This window comes from Colletotrichum fioriniae (genome assembly GCF_027942845.1).
Source record: "Colletotrichum fioriniae strain IMI 355084 chromosome Unknown scaffold_10, whole genome shotgun sequence".
In the NCBI taxonomy this organism is placed as follows: Eukaryota; Fungi; Ascomycota; class Sordariomycetes; order Glomerellales; family Glomerellaceae; genus Colletotrichum; species Colletotrichum fioriniae.
This window is the reverse complement of record NW_027076846.1, coordinates 2,156,703-2,173,625: the sequence shown is the minus strand read 5'-3', so window position 1 is coordinate 2,173,625 and position 16,923 is coordinate 2,156,703. Positions and strand designations below refer to the sequence as shown.

The window sequence follows — 16,923 nt, the reverse complement described above, 5'->3', positions numbered from 1 at the left end:
AACTCTCCCCGTCAGCCGGCCTGCAGAACCGACGATGACGGGGGTAGAGACAAAAGTAGGTGCCACTAAACATTGACCCTTTAGTAGTAGAATAGAGCCGCGTTTATCATGGGGAACAGTTCCAATAGCGGAAAGTACGGACGGTTACTTGTTTTAACGTCAGCTTCATTCAACAACAGATGCCTCGTCTGTCTGGTCTTGCAGTCTTCTCTTCTGTAAGTTGTTTTCGCTTTCCATCAATTCAAGGTGGTTTCCCAAAAAAGAACTACCTGCACCTCCCACACACGTGCATAAATCCCCCCCCATCAACCAACCACATGTCGTCTCCACTTGCTCGCTCCTTGATCATCCAAGCCACACACACACACACCCTTCTTCTCTTAGGTTCGTCAAAATCTGGTGTCTGGTCGTAGGTATCTAATGGTGGCTCAAGTATCCGGGAGACCACCACGCGCGAGGAGAAAACTTGTGCCCAACATATTGTAGAAGAAAATAGATAAATAAAAAGTCATAAACTCATCATCCAACAGATTCGTCATGCTGAAGAGGTATCCATGATAGAACAAAGCAGCAAACTTTTTTTTTTGGCAACGAAACAGCATATCAAAAGTCTGCCCTCTGCCCTCCGACAGGTTGAGAGAGAGAGAGAGAGAGAGAGAGAAATGACTGCACAAGGAAAAGTTCGTGACTTGTGGGAATCACTAGGCCGTAGAAGATATGAAGAAGACTGAGAAAACGTCCCGGAAAATGCACACGATGTCCCCTTCGCATCCCCAGTGCTCACACAAGAGAAACCAACATATGCCCTTATCGCAGATGGTAGGAGAGATTGAGATAGAGAGAGACGCTTTGGCAAGAAATGATTTTTGGAAAACATGGGAGATGCGTTGGTCATGCCATTTTGCCATCAAAAAAAACAACATTGGGAAAGAAAGACACCACAAAAGCAACCCCTAAAACCTTGCAACGTTGTGGGCGCGACCGTTATCGATGCGCTCTGTTCGAGCAGAATGCAACGCTGCGCATTCCAGCTCACCAGCTGGGGCTACGTCGTGAACTGCATTTAGCCCTGGTACCCGGCGAAGCCGTTGTTGAAGTTCTGTCCCTGGGGTCCCTGAGGCCACTGTTGGTTGGGTGGCTGTTGCCCGCGACCATAGCCTCCGGCACTCTGCGGTCCGCCGTATCCCATGGGCTGCGCTCCGTAACCGGCCGGGGACTGAGCGGCTGGGCCACCGTAGTTGCCGTGCTGACCTTGGTATTGACCTAGAGAAAACCATGTAAGTTTGGGTCTCTTCCGCATCTCTAATCTGTGGCTGAATACTTACCGCCGTATTGAGGGAAATAGGCAGTCGGGGTGCCGGGGTAGCCTCCGGGCCCGGAAGCGGCGCTTTGCGGGCTGTACGCCTGCTGCGAGGGGTCGAAGCCGGCGGCGGCGCCGCCCTGAGGGTTCGGGGTCTTGTCCTTGCCCCACTTCGCACAGGAAAAGTCAGTGCGTATTCTCCAGCAATTGGCTTTGGGGTAAACTCACGCTACACTTCAAAGGGCGTCCATTAACATTATAGCCATTCATCTGGCAGATTGCCATGGCTGCGCTCTCGTGGCTGTCCATTTTGATGAATGCAAATCCTCGGTCCGCCTGGAATCGAGACTCAACCACAAAGCCAAAGTTCTGAAAAAGGGGGACCACGTCGTTTGGCGTGGTGTAAGGAGTCAGATTGCCAACGTAACACGTCGTTTGCCACGACGGCGTCTGGGCAAGGACAACCTCGTAGCTGGCAACGCCATGAGCTGGGAACTGGTGGTGGCCAAAAGGCGTCGTCGGCGTCAGGCCCATAGCCTGCATCGCCTGCTGCTGCGCACTAGACGGCTGACCCTTTTGGTTTGCCCAGTTGCAGCGGATGGCGCGCGAGCCAAGCCACTCTCCATCCATAGAGCTGAGTGCCTTCTCGGCGTCCGGGCGGTCTCTGAAAGCGACGAACCCGTATCCACGAGATCGGCCAGTCTTCATGTCCCACATGACGCGAGCTTCGGATACGGAGCCAAAGGCAGAGAAAGCCTGGGTCAGGACCTCGTCGTTGACTTCGTTGCTAAGGTCGCCAACAAAGATGTGGAAGTGGTTGGAGGTGTCCTCCTTGCTCGAGGTGTTGGACTGGTAAGCCCAGTTGACGCGGATTTCCTAACAATCTTGTCAATTTCGATTCGCAATATCAGGGTAAGGTTCTCGTACGGATTGGTGCACACGTCTTCCGTTCAAGGTCTGCATAGCGCGCTCGGCCGCACCGGGATCATCGTACTCAACGAATCCATAGTTGTAGCCCTTAGCCTGTCGATACACGGTCAGCTATATCGTGGATCACATAGACATGTAGATACCAATAGCATCCTCATGGAAAGTTTTACATGGCAACGGTATACGCACATTCTTGTCGGGGATGATCTTGACGTTCTGAACGTGACCAGTAGTCTCGAAGATCTGACGCAAGACATCCTCGGTAACACGTTGATCCAAGCCTCCCACGTACAGCGCCCGCTTGTTAGGCTCGGGGGCAGCACGGCGGCCGAATCCCCCAGCGCTACCGGGCGACATAACCTTATCGACCCCAGACATGGGCGAGGTAATGGCAGTCGGAATCGGGTTGTTGTTCTGCGGGATATGGAGGGGAGGCGGGGGCATGTGCGCCGGGTTCGACTGGCCATTCTGGCCGTTCTCGTAGCCTGGAGCTCCAGCGTTCGGCTGGGGAGGGGGGGGCAGCTGCGCCGCGTTCGAAGCAGGTCCGTTGTCCGCCATTGCGTCGGTTATTGGTACTAGAAGTCGATTGTGTGACGAGTAGATTTCGGAGCTTGAGAGTTCGTCGACTGCTAACGACGATATAAGAGACGGTATTGCAGATAGCTAGACCAATATAGCTCTAGACTTTGCTGGCAAGATGCGACGTTCGACTGAGAATGGCTTGGAACAGTAGCAAGCTTCGAGAAACAACCGACTGCTTGGAAATTGTTGGTTGTGGCGTAAGTAGAAGTGTGGGAGAGGAGGTGTATTGAAAAGTTGTCCCGAGACTGACGTGACCCTAGAAGCTCACAGCAAGCAAGCGAGCGAGCAACGAGGCTAAAAGAGCGGGAAGCGGGGAGAGTGCGCGCGCGAGAGAGAATAAGTATGAGAGAGGGAAAAAAGTGGCGGGCACAATTAGGATGTCTTAGCCGAGGGCGGCTAGGACGATGTCGAGTCTTTTTTTTCTTTTTCCTTGGATCTGTTCTTTGCGATCTATCGGTAGAGGCAGTCGAAGTCGAGAATGGAACGATGTGACTTGGCCTTGGAAGAGGAAGACAACGAACCGAAAGTCGACAGGAAAAATTGTGGACGTGGGGACGGTACTGGCAGGCAAAAAGGACGTCGACCCAACGTGACAAGAGAGACGCTTGAGCGGATAGAGAGACAAGGGGAAGGGCGAATGATAAGAGAGATGCCGAGAGAAGCTCCAAAGTAGTGTACTGTGCAGTGCTGTAGATGAGATGACAGGAGACTCGAAATGATAAGCGGAGGCGAGCACCAAGGAAACAGGCGTGAAAAGAGGACTGGAACCCCCTGAAAGGAATCACAACAAAACCCGGTCCGAGAGGAGAGAGAGAGAGAGAGAGAGAGGAGACGACAGGAGAGAGGAGAGAGAAACGTTTCCTGAAGACGTGGAGAGGAGAATCTGCGATGGAGAGGGGAGAGGGGAGCAGATGGAAGGAGGGAGAAGAAGGAGGGCGGATGAGGGGGACATTTGATCATGGCGAGACCAGAAATGAAATTCGCACAGCCTGTGGCACCCTGGCACTGTACATAAGGTAAGGTACCTAGTGCTGGGTAAGGTGGTAAGGTAGGGGAGGTGCGGGTTGTCGTCCAGTGAAGGGTGGTCTCGTCCTGTTCAGTGCAGCCCAGCAAAGGCAGACAGTGGCCGGTGCAGTACAGGTTCAGTTGGAGCTTTGCCCGCATTTACCTCTGCGCTGGGTGACAGTTTGGTACCTAGGTACCGTTCTATTTCGTACAGGGTATCAGGGTAGGAGGGCAATCCACATCCAAGGCATCTCCACTTGCCTTTTTTCTTTTTTACATTGTCCATGTACAACTTGGGATGCGAATTGCTGCGCGTTACTGCAAAGCTTCTACAGAAATGTACATGCGTCTTTCCCTGTTGCCTCACCAGGCTTACCTCGCCAGCAAAGCAACAAGGGCAGCCCATTCGGCGCCCACCGCTGGTACCAGACCCTGGGATTGGCCTGTTGAAGGTCTCCGTCGAACCCTGTGCCAGGCTGTTGCTTGTCCAGCTGTGCCTTTCTACTGGGTACGGTGTACGGAGTACAGTTGCGTACTATCCCCAGTCGGCCAAGGTTGGTGCTACTAAGATACGGGTGGCTGTAGCTGGTCCCCGGCGCGAGAGGGGCGGGCTACCTATTTGACGGATACCCTTCGTCTTTTTTTTTATTCTTTTAATTCGAGCACGTCCACGTTTTTCCGCTACCTACCTTACTTTCAGTTACGTGCTGTCGTCTGGTGTCGAGTACCTACGAGTCTCAGCTTAGCTGCACCCGACTCACACTCGGTAACCGCTCAACCTTCTTTACCTTAAACCAACGGGTGAGTCTTCCGCTTGGTCAGGGCTTGCAGCGTGAGGGGAATTGGGAGAGATGGGATGGCAGCAAGAAACAAAAAAGGGGTGTTGCTGCAACAGGTAGATGCTTAAGCGACTTGCGCTAAACTTGCTTGGGCAAGGAGCGAAGCCTGGGACGGCCGCTGACAACGTGGAAGTTTGAGCATTGCACCATCACAGACGCTGGATGGGCAATTCAACTTTCTGCGCCAGACGGGAGTCGCGGAAACGAGGCAGGCCCTGTCAGGGTTACGGAGTAGACAGAACAGGCAATTGGTTCTGGCATTTCGTGAACCAATGGATCGCTCATTGAACCTGAAAGTCGGTCATAGATAGATGCACATATAGGCTGCATTGATCACACTCTCGATTGGGCGTGGATAAACGTGGTTACAAATGCGTCGCAGTGAAATGAGAATTGCGGCTGCCAACAGGCCATGTAAGATGAGCTCTCATCAAGGTTAAAAGCCAGTGCAAACAAACAGAACTCGATTCAATGGAGGTCCTGGCCTCGGAATTCGATAAGGGCAGCAGACGCATCGCTATAGGAAGGGGTTCCAAGCCGTGAGTCTCAATGCAGAAATCGTGACTGATCACTGTGCCATATGATGTGCCTGGAGGAAAGGATATCCCAGCTATGCCTCGGCTCACTCCCTGTTTAAGCGTCTTTCGGACTCACCTGCCGTGTGCATTGTGAGTAAATTGCTGACCATTCTGGCACTTTTTCTTCAATTGACTACACTACTGAGCCTCCCAGAATTTCATCTTATGCCTCACGCCAAGTTGCGATTGGGGGCGGTACTAACAGCCTCAACCATGAGATATAAGCATTTAGCGTTGCCAGGCCACAACATCACTGCTCAACCTGTTGCAATTGAATAATCAAAAGCAGACGGCTGGGGGCTCACCCCGGTATATGAGGAAAAATAAGAGTGAATCCCGCTTTCAAAAGACCGACTGACCGACAACCAACTCCATGTCATCAGGCTCATCATCGCTGATTGTTTGGTGGCTCGGGATGTCTCACAGCTAGACATTCTCTGACCTACATTATGTAAAGTCACAGCAAGCTCCAGCATGCATAAAGACCCCCAAGACGCTAGAGTTCCGAGCATCAATGACCGGGCATGTGGGTTACGAAACTTGTTGTTGCAGGACGCAACCAATTTCCCGGGAGGAAGGCTCCCGGCACGATGGGACGAACGATGTCCTGGGTTAGCTCACCGGCGGCAGCAATAGGGTTACCCATACCTCCGACGGTGGGCTTGGCCCTTGTCTCCCGTATCCGCAACAACGTCCTCCGAGAGATCGAGGAACCTCTTCCGCATATGGCCTGGTTGCTGTTGAACGTGAAAGGGCATCCAAGTCACCGTCTGGAGACCCAATATCAGCAAGATGAGTGTTGACAGACTAAGATAGCTTGTGCCTGTTCAAACACGAAAAGGTATGCATTCGTAAGGTAGGCAGACCAGACTCTCGACGATTAGAGCTCGAGCTCCTAGCAGGAGCTCACGGCCCTCAACAAGTCTTCCGTCCGACGCAATCGGGTTTCAGCTGAAGAACACCCTTTTCAGTCGACTTCGTCCCAAGATTCCACGTTGGTCGTGATCTGATGCATGGAAGGAAAGGTGGAACCAGAGACAGAGACAGAGTGGAAAAAGAAGAGGAGAAAGTGCCTTACCGCCTGCTTGTCCTGCGCCCACCCCGTGCCGTATCACAGGTGCGGGGTCACTTCCCGGGCTCACAGTGCATTCAATGTTCCTTCCTCAGGTCGTTGGCGCTAGGAGCTGTGATTGCTGCGGACGTGGCGCGACTGCATGGCCACAGCAGCCCGCATCTGCGCTTCGGCTGTTCATTGGTTGAGCCTCACGATATGTTTGATTGGTCAAAATTGCGCGCTCGGGCTTCATGCTCGCCTTTCAGTCGACGACAGCGGGAAACTCTACACAGTACACTCACCGTAGGTACGTACCGACTCATCGGGAAGGAAGGCTGGGGGCCTGGCTGATTCAGACGTCAAACATTAGTGTTTTGTTGGTTGTCAAAGAATCGACTGCAACTTGAGCAACGATCCAACGATTCACATTCGCCAAATCAACTTCGATTATTCCACCGAATCGTTTTCATAAGGGGGTATTGACGGTTCTGGTCCCTCTCGCTCTTCCGACTGCCGAGGAATTCACATAACCTAGGATACGGATATACCTGGCCTCTCTCAGTCTCTTCGACCTCATAATACCAGTTTTAACACACACCCTTGAACGGCCGACTGGCATCATCATCATATCGCACCTATCAAACTTGGCATATCGATCTTAGGCATTTGAAAGCACGAGTGTCTCGAAGAAAATTTGGCCACTAAACGCACAGCCAGCGGCGTCACGTCGCTGCCATGACAAACTCGAAGGGGGCAATTTCTGATTCTGCGGAAGCCCTGCATGGACTTATAAACGATGTGGTTCGTAAATATTTCTTCATTTGATATATCCGAATGCAATTGCTAATCATATCCGCAGCTGATCCAAACAGGCAAGGCACTAAAGTCTCTTAGCAAAGATGGCAGGCATCAATTTCAGGCCCAAGCCTCTCTGCAAACAAAGATGCCAGAGATCATCGAGAGCTTCCACTGGAAACTGGATGATTTGGAGAGCGAGATAGTAAGTCGCTCAAGTAAGGCCCCTCTCTTACGTTTAGTAGTAACACCGACGGCAGATACGAGCCAAGGCTGCCCTACAGAGAGATCTGGATCGTTTTCAGCAGGCAAGACAGCCGGTGGAACAGCCTGCGCCAGTCGAGGCGCAGACCAAATCACCCATGGCCATCGATCTCGACTCGTCATCTCGGGAGCCAACGCCTCCTGAGAACGAACCCAAGCTCACGGAGGCTACAGGTCCGCATAGGGTTCCCGCAGAACCGAGCACAGCACCATCGATGGCTCCGTTCCCCGACATGGGCGTCAGCTTCCAGCCAGCGCCAGAACCCAGTCCCCAAGTGAAGCAGGAAATGACACCCGCGCCACCCGCTGCACCGCCGGCTATAATGGCCCCCATGGGCGAGATCAAGCAGGAGTTAAAGGCCGAGCCACCAATTTCACAGCCTCAGTCATCAGGTGCCCCGGAGGCGCCCATGGATGACTTGTTTGGTCTCGGTGGCGACTCTGGAGGCGGTACTGAGGGCAACAATCCAGAGTTCCATTTCACGGATATGACCTTCAGTTTGGCGCCACCCAGCAACGAGGCACCAGACCAAACCCAGGTACAGGAGGCGGCCATGGACATGTCATTCGGCTCTGGCGACATGGGCAGCGACCTCTTGTCACTCGATAACCTCCTTCCTCCAGACAACGCCACAAAACAAGAGACTGGCGCAGCCCCGCCAGCTTCGGCGGCAGCAGCAGCAGCAGCAGCAGCAGCGTCGGCAGCTAACCAAGAAAAGCCGATGGAAGCCAAGATGGAGAAGCAGGAGTCCACGAACCTCGACGATCTGTTCAACCTCGATGGAAACACAAGCATGGAGAACATGGACCTCGATATGAACATGGGCGGCGACGGGGGCGACGGCAACAGCTTCGATGACATGTTCTTTGGAGACATGACAGAGATGGAGCACGGCAAGTTTGACGATGCCTTTTTTGGGATTCAGTAAACTCAAGGTAATCTCGAATTGGGCTGGGCCAACTTGGTTTGGATTCGTTATTATTGCTATTTAAGAGGCGTCATGGATGCTTGAAGTCATCATGTTCGAAACTGAAGCATGGAAAAATGGGGTGCCCATCTTAGAAGATTGATTTGATCACACCAACGTACCACGAGTATTGCATGCCACCAGAAAGGCCCTTTGAGCTAGCCGCTGCTTAGAGAGACTTCCTAAACAAAAAATGTCCTCGCAAAACGGCGAGTCAGGCATTCTGCAAGTGGGTTTGAATGATGAATCTTACATTTCTAGTGCTCAGTGTGGTTTCTTGCATCCTCGGAACCATCTTGTTGACGGACTGTTTGTTCTTTCGATGAATGGCGGGGATATCTCAATAAACATAAGCTTATCAAGGGAGCTTGATCATGGTGACATGAACATTTCAGATACCTCGATTCAAACGCCCGAACCGTGAATAGATTAGTGGGTTGTGGACATAATCACTTTGGTCGCACTTGTCGGTTTCTATTGATGTAATCCACAAAGGCAATGGAACGTAACAAGGCGACACAGCAGCATTCAGACAGGGAACATAAGCCACAGCAGAGTACGAGAGCAAAACTGAATCTGAATGCTTGTTCTACGACACTGCTTCCTGGCTGAATTATCTATAATTGCAGTCTCGGACCATTTCGCCACTAACTAAGACACAAAAGCTGTCGTTGACGTCCGGTCTACGCTTTCCTCCTCCTGGCTGACTCTATCTCTGTACCCTTAAGTGCAGCTGCTAGGATGCCAATTTGCTCGTGTCCTGACTCTGTTGTTAAATCGCTCATCGTCGAATGTATGGTTGAAGCGGTGGGACACGTTGTTCCGAGGTGATAGTGATAGGTGGTAAACGACGGCGGGAAATCAGTTGCTTGGTCGATGACAACCTAAGTCGTGTTGTGGCAAAGGAGGATGGATGTGTGAAGACGGCAGTCTTCTCGAGTTGAGGAGCCTGGAGATCTGTTGGTTTTGCTATCTAAAATCATGTGGCCTGAAGTGACCGATGTCCAGACATCTCGAGGAAGCCAAGAGCGTAGGTCTATCTAGTACGAACCAGGGTAGAAGGTTCTTTGTGCCTCATCCAGCTTAGGGATGCCAGTGTCCGTCTAAAGCAGGTCTCTCTCGTGATGGAAGTCGCTGTCTCATTGTTTCACACGCATCTTGAAACTATATGGGGCAGGAGGCATATCTACGCATTCTTTATCGTGTTGGTGTCTAACGATGCGCGAGAATCGCCATCGTAGTTGTGATTTTCGAGGCTTACGTGGAACTGGGTAGCACTTAATTACCAATCCAATCTGAATCTAATGTCAGAATCTTGGCTTCATTCCGCGAATTTGCATTCTTCAACTTCTGTTTGACATGTTTCTCTAGTATACCTACATAGGCCAATTTGGTATCTGTATTGCGTCGTGATGTAATGCCGTGAAGGATTCCTAGTACATGCCCAATGCTGCCATGCAAATGCTAGAATTTATGACAATTGCCACCCCGACGTCCCAACATCCCAGCAAAGAGGGACTCTTATAGTCGTTAGGCCAGCCCTCGTGGATCAAAACCTCAATCGCCAACTTCAAATCATGTCTCTTGGGCGAGGCCTTCGGTGCCCGTAGCTGAGCTAGTCCCCAGCATCAGAAGATTCTGCAGTCTGAGAGGGACCTGAGCGGCCGTCAATAAGGGCCCTCCTGAGAGTTTCTGCACCTTAGCCCGTCTGTTTAATTGTCTAATAACAAGCAAACGGGGGCAACGATAACATCCGCACTGAATTTCTACAAAGGAATTCGCACAGAGCAACATCTGAACGGGTGCAAGAGAAAAATTCGAGTAAAAGGACGAAAAAGAAGGGAAATATCGGACAGGGATTACTCACCACCTGCTTGACTCCCATTCCAAGATCCAGCCACAGCAGATCTTGAGTCTCTCTCTGACGCTCCGTGTTTCCAAGAGTTTGTACTTCTCGTATTCCTTGGCGGGCAAGATGCTGGCAAACCACCAAGGAAAAAGTGCCGGGTCGTTGGGGCATTCCCCATAAATAGCCAGCATTCTTTGTGCCAGCCACGGCACGCTTTGTTGCCTCATTCTCTGCACAAAAGACACGCCCAGGGATAGAAGGTCGCTGGTTGGCATTGTTGAAAGATCCTCGGGAGTGGTCGTGATGGGTCTCGGCAAACTCGAGTCTTCGCTCTGATGTGTAGCTGCGCTTTCGTATCTTTCTAGGGCTTGTTGTGTCTCGGTTGCCTCTAGATCTTCTTCCTCTGCGATCGATATGTCGTCGATTCGTTCAATCTTTCCCACCAAATATCCATCCAGAATGCCATGTCTGGTAATTCTAAAGCGTGATATGCCAGATGTCTCGATCAGACTCCTGCCGTCTGCAAAATACTCGGCGTTCACAATCCGTAGCAGAGTTCCATATTGCACAAAATGTGTGTCGTTGGCTGTCCGGGGCCGTTGGGGTAGCACCATGCCGAAAGTCCGGTCACCCTCCAAAGCTCGTCGTATCATCAGACGATAACGGGGCTCAAAGACATGGAGAAAGGTAGGCATCATTGGAAATGACAATGTGCAGACAAAAATGGGAATGTCGAACTCCCGATGTCTATTCATTGCTTCCGCCGCCAAGGCATCTCCTCTCGTGAGAACCGCATCGGCCCAAAAAGTCTGAATGATGGTTTTCAGACTCTCGTTTGATGGACATGATTCCCGATATAACAGAGGACTGACCGACAACCCTCGTCGACAAATCGGACAGTAAGAGGAGTGATCCAAGACGCGGTGTAAGCACGATCGACAGAAAGTGTGACCGCAAACTGTCGTGAGGGGGTCGTAGAACAAGGCGTAGCAAACCTGGCAGTCCATTTCGGTGCGTACAGATTCCTTGACCTTGGAAAATGTCCTTGAGTCGATAGACGTAGCCTCATCTCCGAGTGATGAGACTTCTGCAAAGGTGACAGTAGAGTTGTAATCCAACTCGCCTGTATCCGCCAATGTGTAGACAGCGACCAGTGGACCTCCTTTCACAACTCTCGACACTTCCTCATTGTCATCGTCCGTATCTAGCTGTCCAGCACCAGGACCTTTGATAATGACATGCGTGGATATCTCAGCCTTAGTATTCGTCTCTTTCGCCTTCTCCATCTCGGCCTTGAAATTGTTGACTGCCTTGGTAAGAATGACATCGACGCCACAGTCGCCCACGGCATGATTCTTCCCACATTCCCCGTAAGGACATTCGAAGCCTTGTAATCTGTTTGGCGTGGCGGGATATGATATGTTTTCTCGAGTGTGTGTTTCTGGAACACACCGTCTACATAGGCTTCGACCGCAAGGAAGTGTAATTGGCTCCTGGAGAGGGTGGGAGCATTTTCGGCATTGTATGAGGCGAATGACTTCTCGGATTTGGTCGCCTTCTAGTGGCCGTTCGACAGTGCCATGATCCTTTTCGTCCTCGGCCTCGTGTACTGGGTTGGACGTCAGGGCCGATGGTCTGCTCTCGACGACCCGGGGTTGGTCGGAGGACATGAAGCCGTCTCCACCAGCTCGGTGCTGGCACAGCTTAGATAGATGTCTGTGTGGATTCGCGGCCGATTCGTTTTCGTAAACCACCTTTTCTTCCCAAGCACAATCCTGCTCTCGTGGTATATAATGGACGTGTCGTCGATGAGTCGAGATAGTCAGGTGAAGGAGGTACCGCGGAGGGCGAGTGGTAGAGGATGGCTATGTATTTCGTGTAGCCACCTGAACGTATGTAAGATCCAGCAAAAAAGGGACGGGGGGACAGTGACCAGGGGTCATATATGCGGGATCACCAGGGCTGCAGAGGTTCCAGAAACGAGCGGATCTCATGATGCGCCTGAACGAGATCAAAAGCGGACAGGTGAAGAGAGACCGGCAAAGCTAGTAGACCGAGGGCCGGAGCTAGAAGCTGGAGAACTGGCGGGATGCATGTACCGGGCCAGTGTCTGTCGCATAGAAAGAGTACGTTTGGGGGCGCGAAGGTAACGATGGTGGATAACGACTGGCAGGCGTCATACATTTAACGTCGAGTTACCAATTCGCTGGGCGGCTGGACGGTTTAGGAGGGGTGCGTTCGGGGATTGGTGTGGCCGTGCAATGAGGTCAATGAGATTAAAGAGAAAGGCAGAGGTGGGCTGCGATTGGGGAGCCATGGGAGCGATGGGAGCGACATCTCAGCAACAAACAGGAAGAACAATGAGAGGAAGCAGCAAGAGAGCCGCCCCCGGACAGCGCCAGACCCGGGCGGTCCATGTCGAGATTCCAAGGTCATGTCAAGTACCGGTACAAGTTGCGAAGTTCGCGGCAGGCGACGACGCATGGGCGGGCTGTTGTGGCTCTTTCCCAGATGCCCTAGAAGGGGCCCCTTGCGCCTAGACGGAAAAGGGTTTAGCGGGCTGTTGTCAGTAGCCAAATTTCTAGGCTAGTTGTGACGACACTTGGAGTCTTGGACACCACGGGGTCCAACAGACACGGACGAGGGAACCTGAAGCGTGAGTGCGAGAACGGGAGACCGATTGGGACAACATGGCTCAATCAGTTTTGTCCTCCGTGCCTAGTGCATTTTCTTTCTAGATTTTCCCTTCTCAACGGCTGCGCGGCGGGCTGATCGACTGCGGGCTTACCTTACCTTGGAGCCACAAGCTGCCTTAGGTTTTTACCGGCACTAACTGTTCTTCTGATCTGCAATTCCCAGTAGCTGGAAACTCTGCGGTATTTGTGGAGCACTTTTTACGCACATCTAAACTCGGTAGATGTCCTAGATCTTCAGCTCATCTCATGTGCTCAAAGACGCTTAATCGGGGGTTTTGCCTCTTGCCTCGAATTGATGGAGAGCTCAACTTTCTGATTTGTCTTGAGGAAGCCTTAGAACTTAGACGACCTGCCCTGTGTTATGTGACTTTTGCCTGCCCGACACTGTCAGTTGGTACTTGCAAGTTTACAGAGATACGGGCCAGTGGTATGACGCAATCCAGCATCTTGTTGCCCCTCTTTTGGGTTTCTGACTGCGAGCTTCCTGGAAGGTGCACACGCGCTGTCGGGACTGCTTACCTCAGCAAGACGTGAGACAAAGCATGCCACGTGATGTTCGGAGGATGGCCCGCCTCCACGAGTCCCTCTGCTCTTGTCTGTTCTGGTCCGAATCCCGGCCGGGACGTATTGCAGCGCAGGCGATCTATCGACTTTACGGCAAGACACAAGCAATATCTTGCATGTCGTGGGAAAAGATTCAGTAACTGTAAATCTGCAAGGGGCTCTCCATCTACCAGACCGTCCACCACCGAAAGGCCAAAATCCGAAATACCACAGTGGCCGACAACCTACAAGGACGACTACTTACTACACCGCAGAATACCACGTACGGTGTACCTAAGTATTCGTGGCGGCCGCAGCCAGATCTCGATGCGAACGAGACCCAGGACCCTGACATCAGCAAGCATGGCCATTCACCACGCTTCATCCATGCCGACAAGTACCTCGACTTTGCGAGTACCGCTGGGCGGACGCCTCTGTCTCTCACCAGGGAAACTGGAGGCAACAATGTGCCCGTGGCCCGTATTCCCACACAAAACTGCGTTTTTCCCTCCCACCTCGATGCTTGAGTCGGACGAAGATGAGCCTTCTGGAAAGTGATCGCAACTGCTTTTAACGATCCCGCTCGATTCTACTGTGGCCGGCAATCGGCGCTAGCGCCTGCACGTACCCAAGACAGCGCAAACATGCCCGGGCAAGCCAGGGTCCAGCGTTTTTTCCAGCGCCTTGTTCGCTGCCGCGCCCACTCAGATGCAGCTCAGCTTCTCAGATCCAGTGCGTCATGACACTTTGCTACTTTTCGCCCCTGCCATTCACGCCCGCTGCTTTCTGTACCTCTCGCTCAACATCGAAAGCTCTGGACTTGTTGTCTAATTTCTTCTCGGCAATCTAGGCAATAAGTCTGTCGCCCTTTTAGGTCTGAGAAGCGCAGAACTGACTTATCCTTCGGGCGACCGTGTCTCGGATATCTCCCTCTCAGTCTCATGAGCATCTGCAACATGACTTTTTGCCCAACTCGGTTTCAGCTCTGTCAAGTCCCCATTGGCCCTAGACCTAGTCCTCGACTCCCATAACTCCTAGCCCTGGTCCTGGGTACTAGTAGTCAGCCTCGGGTCTTGACTCTTGACTGATCACGGTCCTAACACTACTAGACAACGGGGCTGCTCGTCGCACACGAAGCCTAACACTGACCTCCCCGAGCAACTAGCCTCTTTGGTCGAAAAACGCGGACAACAGGATCTCGATTCAGCCTTGCTCAAGCAATGTAGTGGCGCAAAGTCATGAGGCTACTCGCATACCGCTCGCTTCCTGCGCACTAGCCAGCTGTTGAGCTTTTCTGTGGTTGCCACTCAGCCAGCCGGTTGTGCGCCTGTCCCTGGCCACAGACGCCTTGCGTGGCCATTGCCGCCGTCAGTCATCTTCACCTCACAGATGGTCAGAGTTGCCGGGACCGCGGAGCCTGCCTTGCCGGTACTAAGTGGTTGTTAGACGCGCTACTACCTTGCGAGGCAACAAGAGTCGTTTGATAGCTCAAGTCCGACTCTAGGGTAGCGCAATTCGCACTGCACCTATGCCCGGAACAGAAGTGCGAGGCGAGAATCTACCGAACATCAAAGCCTTCAACTGTTCCGCAGCCTTAGCTTCTTATTGGGAGTTGTCGACTAAATCCTCAGCCACAGGTGATAATATGTGATAAGTATTCACTGCGGGCGTAAGTTGCTGTAAGACTGTTGTTACACCACAACTTTCATCTCCATGGTGGGAAAATCTGCATAGCTCGGCCAGAAGAGAACAATGTCTCGGTACCACGAGAGAAAAGGAGATGAATCAAAGCATGCACGAACTAAGCTTCGAAGTTCTCTAAGAAATCGGGGACCAGTCGGCTTTGTGGCTAATATCCTGCTGCATACAGTAGATTGTATGATTTTAGTCTGTGTAACCATCCAACCTCCCTCTCTGTCTGTTACGAGATCGTCATATGGACTCTGCAACTGAGCTTCCAGTTTCAGAGCAGATCTTCGGTTCTGGACCAGCCATTTGACCCCATGTTTGCCCATCAACCCCTCGAACCCCTCCATTCTACCCATCTTAAGGGTAGATGCCGCCATTTGAACCCCACTCGCCCTTTTCCCCTCATCAGCTAAAAAAACGCAACCTAATTCAAGTTGAAGCTGTGGCTTTCTTCTGCCTTTGGTTGCCCAGCCGAGTCTGTGCGATTGGAAAACATGCCACAATAACGCGGCAACGCGTTCCAAACCCTTGCTTACCCTCACCGACAACTCACAGAAGAGGAAACTTTCCATGTGACAGTTTATTGACATTGAGGAAGCTTTCGGAGGGTTTCTTTCTTTTACTTTTTCACATTTTCTCTTTCTCTTTCTCTACCAATTGACCGACATTTGCGGACTCTGATATCTTTGCTATAGCTTTTTATCGAAAGCCAAGTCTGGAACTTCCTATCCAACAGCTTTACTTATCCTACACCGCAGCTCTCATCCTCCTCTTGCTTCACTCTCTCTATCAACGTTGAAACACACTTCCGCCCCCCCGTCTTTCCTATCCTTCAAAAAGATACTTCATACCGCAAATAACCACCATGTCTTCCCCTCAGCCTCCCCTCCCCCGAACACCGCGCCAAAATCATTGACAAGTTCACGGAGCTCATCGACGCTATCGAGGCCCACCCGGCTTGGAGCCCGCCGAACCCCCACAAGGGTCTCTTCCACGTCTGGGACTACGTCAACCGCTCCCGGTACATCATGACGGAGCTCGACCACATCCGCGACGGCGAGCCCGTGCGGTATCCGGAGCAGATCCCTCAGCAAGATATCGGTTAGGATCTTTTTTTTTGCTTTGTTTCTCGTTGAATAACCAAAAAAACCCCCACACACACTTGTCTGGGCTCCAAGGCACTACATTGTGTCGTCCTCTTTGAAGTTGGAAAGGCATGTACATAGTATCGGAGCCCGTACCCGAGTTCCCCCCCTCCCCGAGCCGCGCAAGTGCGCGCGCGGGCCAAGCCGGCGGCACGGAGAAGTTGGAGGGGGGAGGGGAATTCATACGGAGTACGGATACGGATAAGGAGGAGAGAGGAGGATCTAAAAAAAAAAAAAAAAAAAAAAAGAGGAGCCCACATTGCTGACATGGAGACTAACTCCCAGGCGTACCAGGTCGCAGCGGCCCCGACGCAGCCGCCGAGTCCTTTGTCGACGTCTGCGGCCGATCGGCGACGGTCAACGAGATGATTGCCAACCCGAAGCTGCTCACCATGATTGGTCTCCCGCAGGTGGATTACGGCAACGATATCGTTTCGAGATCGCAGGCGGTTGTGGACGTCTTGAAGCAGGCCATCTGAAAGGAAAACAAGTGGAGTGGACTTAGAAGGGGGTGGTCATTAGAAGGAAGGGGGTTACATCGTCGACACACACACTGGAAGGCAAAAAGAAAGCGAAATGGATTGATTTGAACATTGGCCAGATATGCCGTCAGGAGCTTGAAAGATTGGGGAAAATTGAATTTACCACGGATAGAGGCAAAGACGGGAAAAGTAGAAGGATACACC

At 52.0% G+C, this 16,923-nt stretch overlaps 3 protein-coding genes across 3 annotated transcripts; 2 read left to right on the top strand and 1 right to left on the bottom strand.

Moving 5' to 3' along the window:
- Nucleotides 1-1,063: 1,063 nt before the first annotated feature.
- Nucleotides 1,064-2,788, bottom strand: PUB1 (E3 ubiquitin-protein ligase pub1; the record flags this gene model as incomplete). Its single annotated transcript, XM_053197890.2, has 5 exons — nucleotides 1,064-1,263; nucleotides 1,326-1,470; nucleotides 1,529-2,176; nucleotides 2,228-2,323; nucleotides 2,420-2,788. The coding sequence occupies 5 exons, from the start codon at nucleotides 2,786-2,788 to the stop codon at nucleotides 1,064-1,066; spliced, it is 1,458 nt and encodes a 485-aa protein (XP_053044678.2).
- Nucleotides 2,789-7,231: 4,443 nt separating this feature from the next.
- On the top strand, nucleotides 7,232-8,276 carry N0V96_008603 (uncharacterized protein; the record flags this gene model as incomplete). The annotated part of the gene is made up of 2 exons (XM_053197889.2): nucleotides 7,232-7,288; nucleotides 7,344-8,276. The coding sequence occupies 2 exons, from the start codon at nucleotides 7,232-7,234 to the stop codon at nucleotides 8,274-8,276; spliced, it is 990 nt and encodes a 329-aa protein (XP_053044677.2).
- A 6,879-nt stretch (nucleotides 8,277-15,155) lies between these two features.
- N0V96_008602 (uncharacterized protein) lies at nucleotides 15,156-16,198 on the top strand (the record flags this gene model as incomplete). The annotated part of the gene is made up of 2 exons (XM_053197888.2): nucleotides 15,156-15,163; nucleotides 15,973-16,198. 2 exons carry the CDS (start codon nucleotides 15,156-15,158, stop codon nucleotides 16,196-16,198), a joined length of 234 nt encoding a protein of 77 aa, XP_053044676.2.
- Nucleotides 16,199-16,923: the final 725 nt, after the last annotated feature.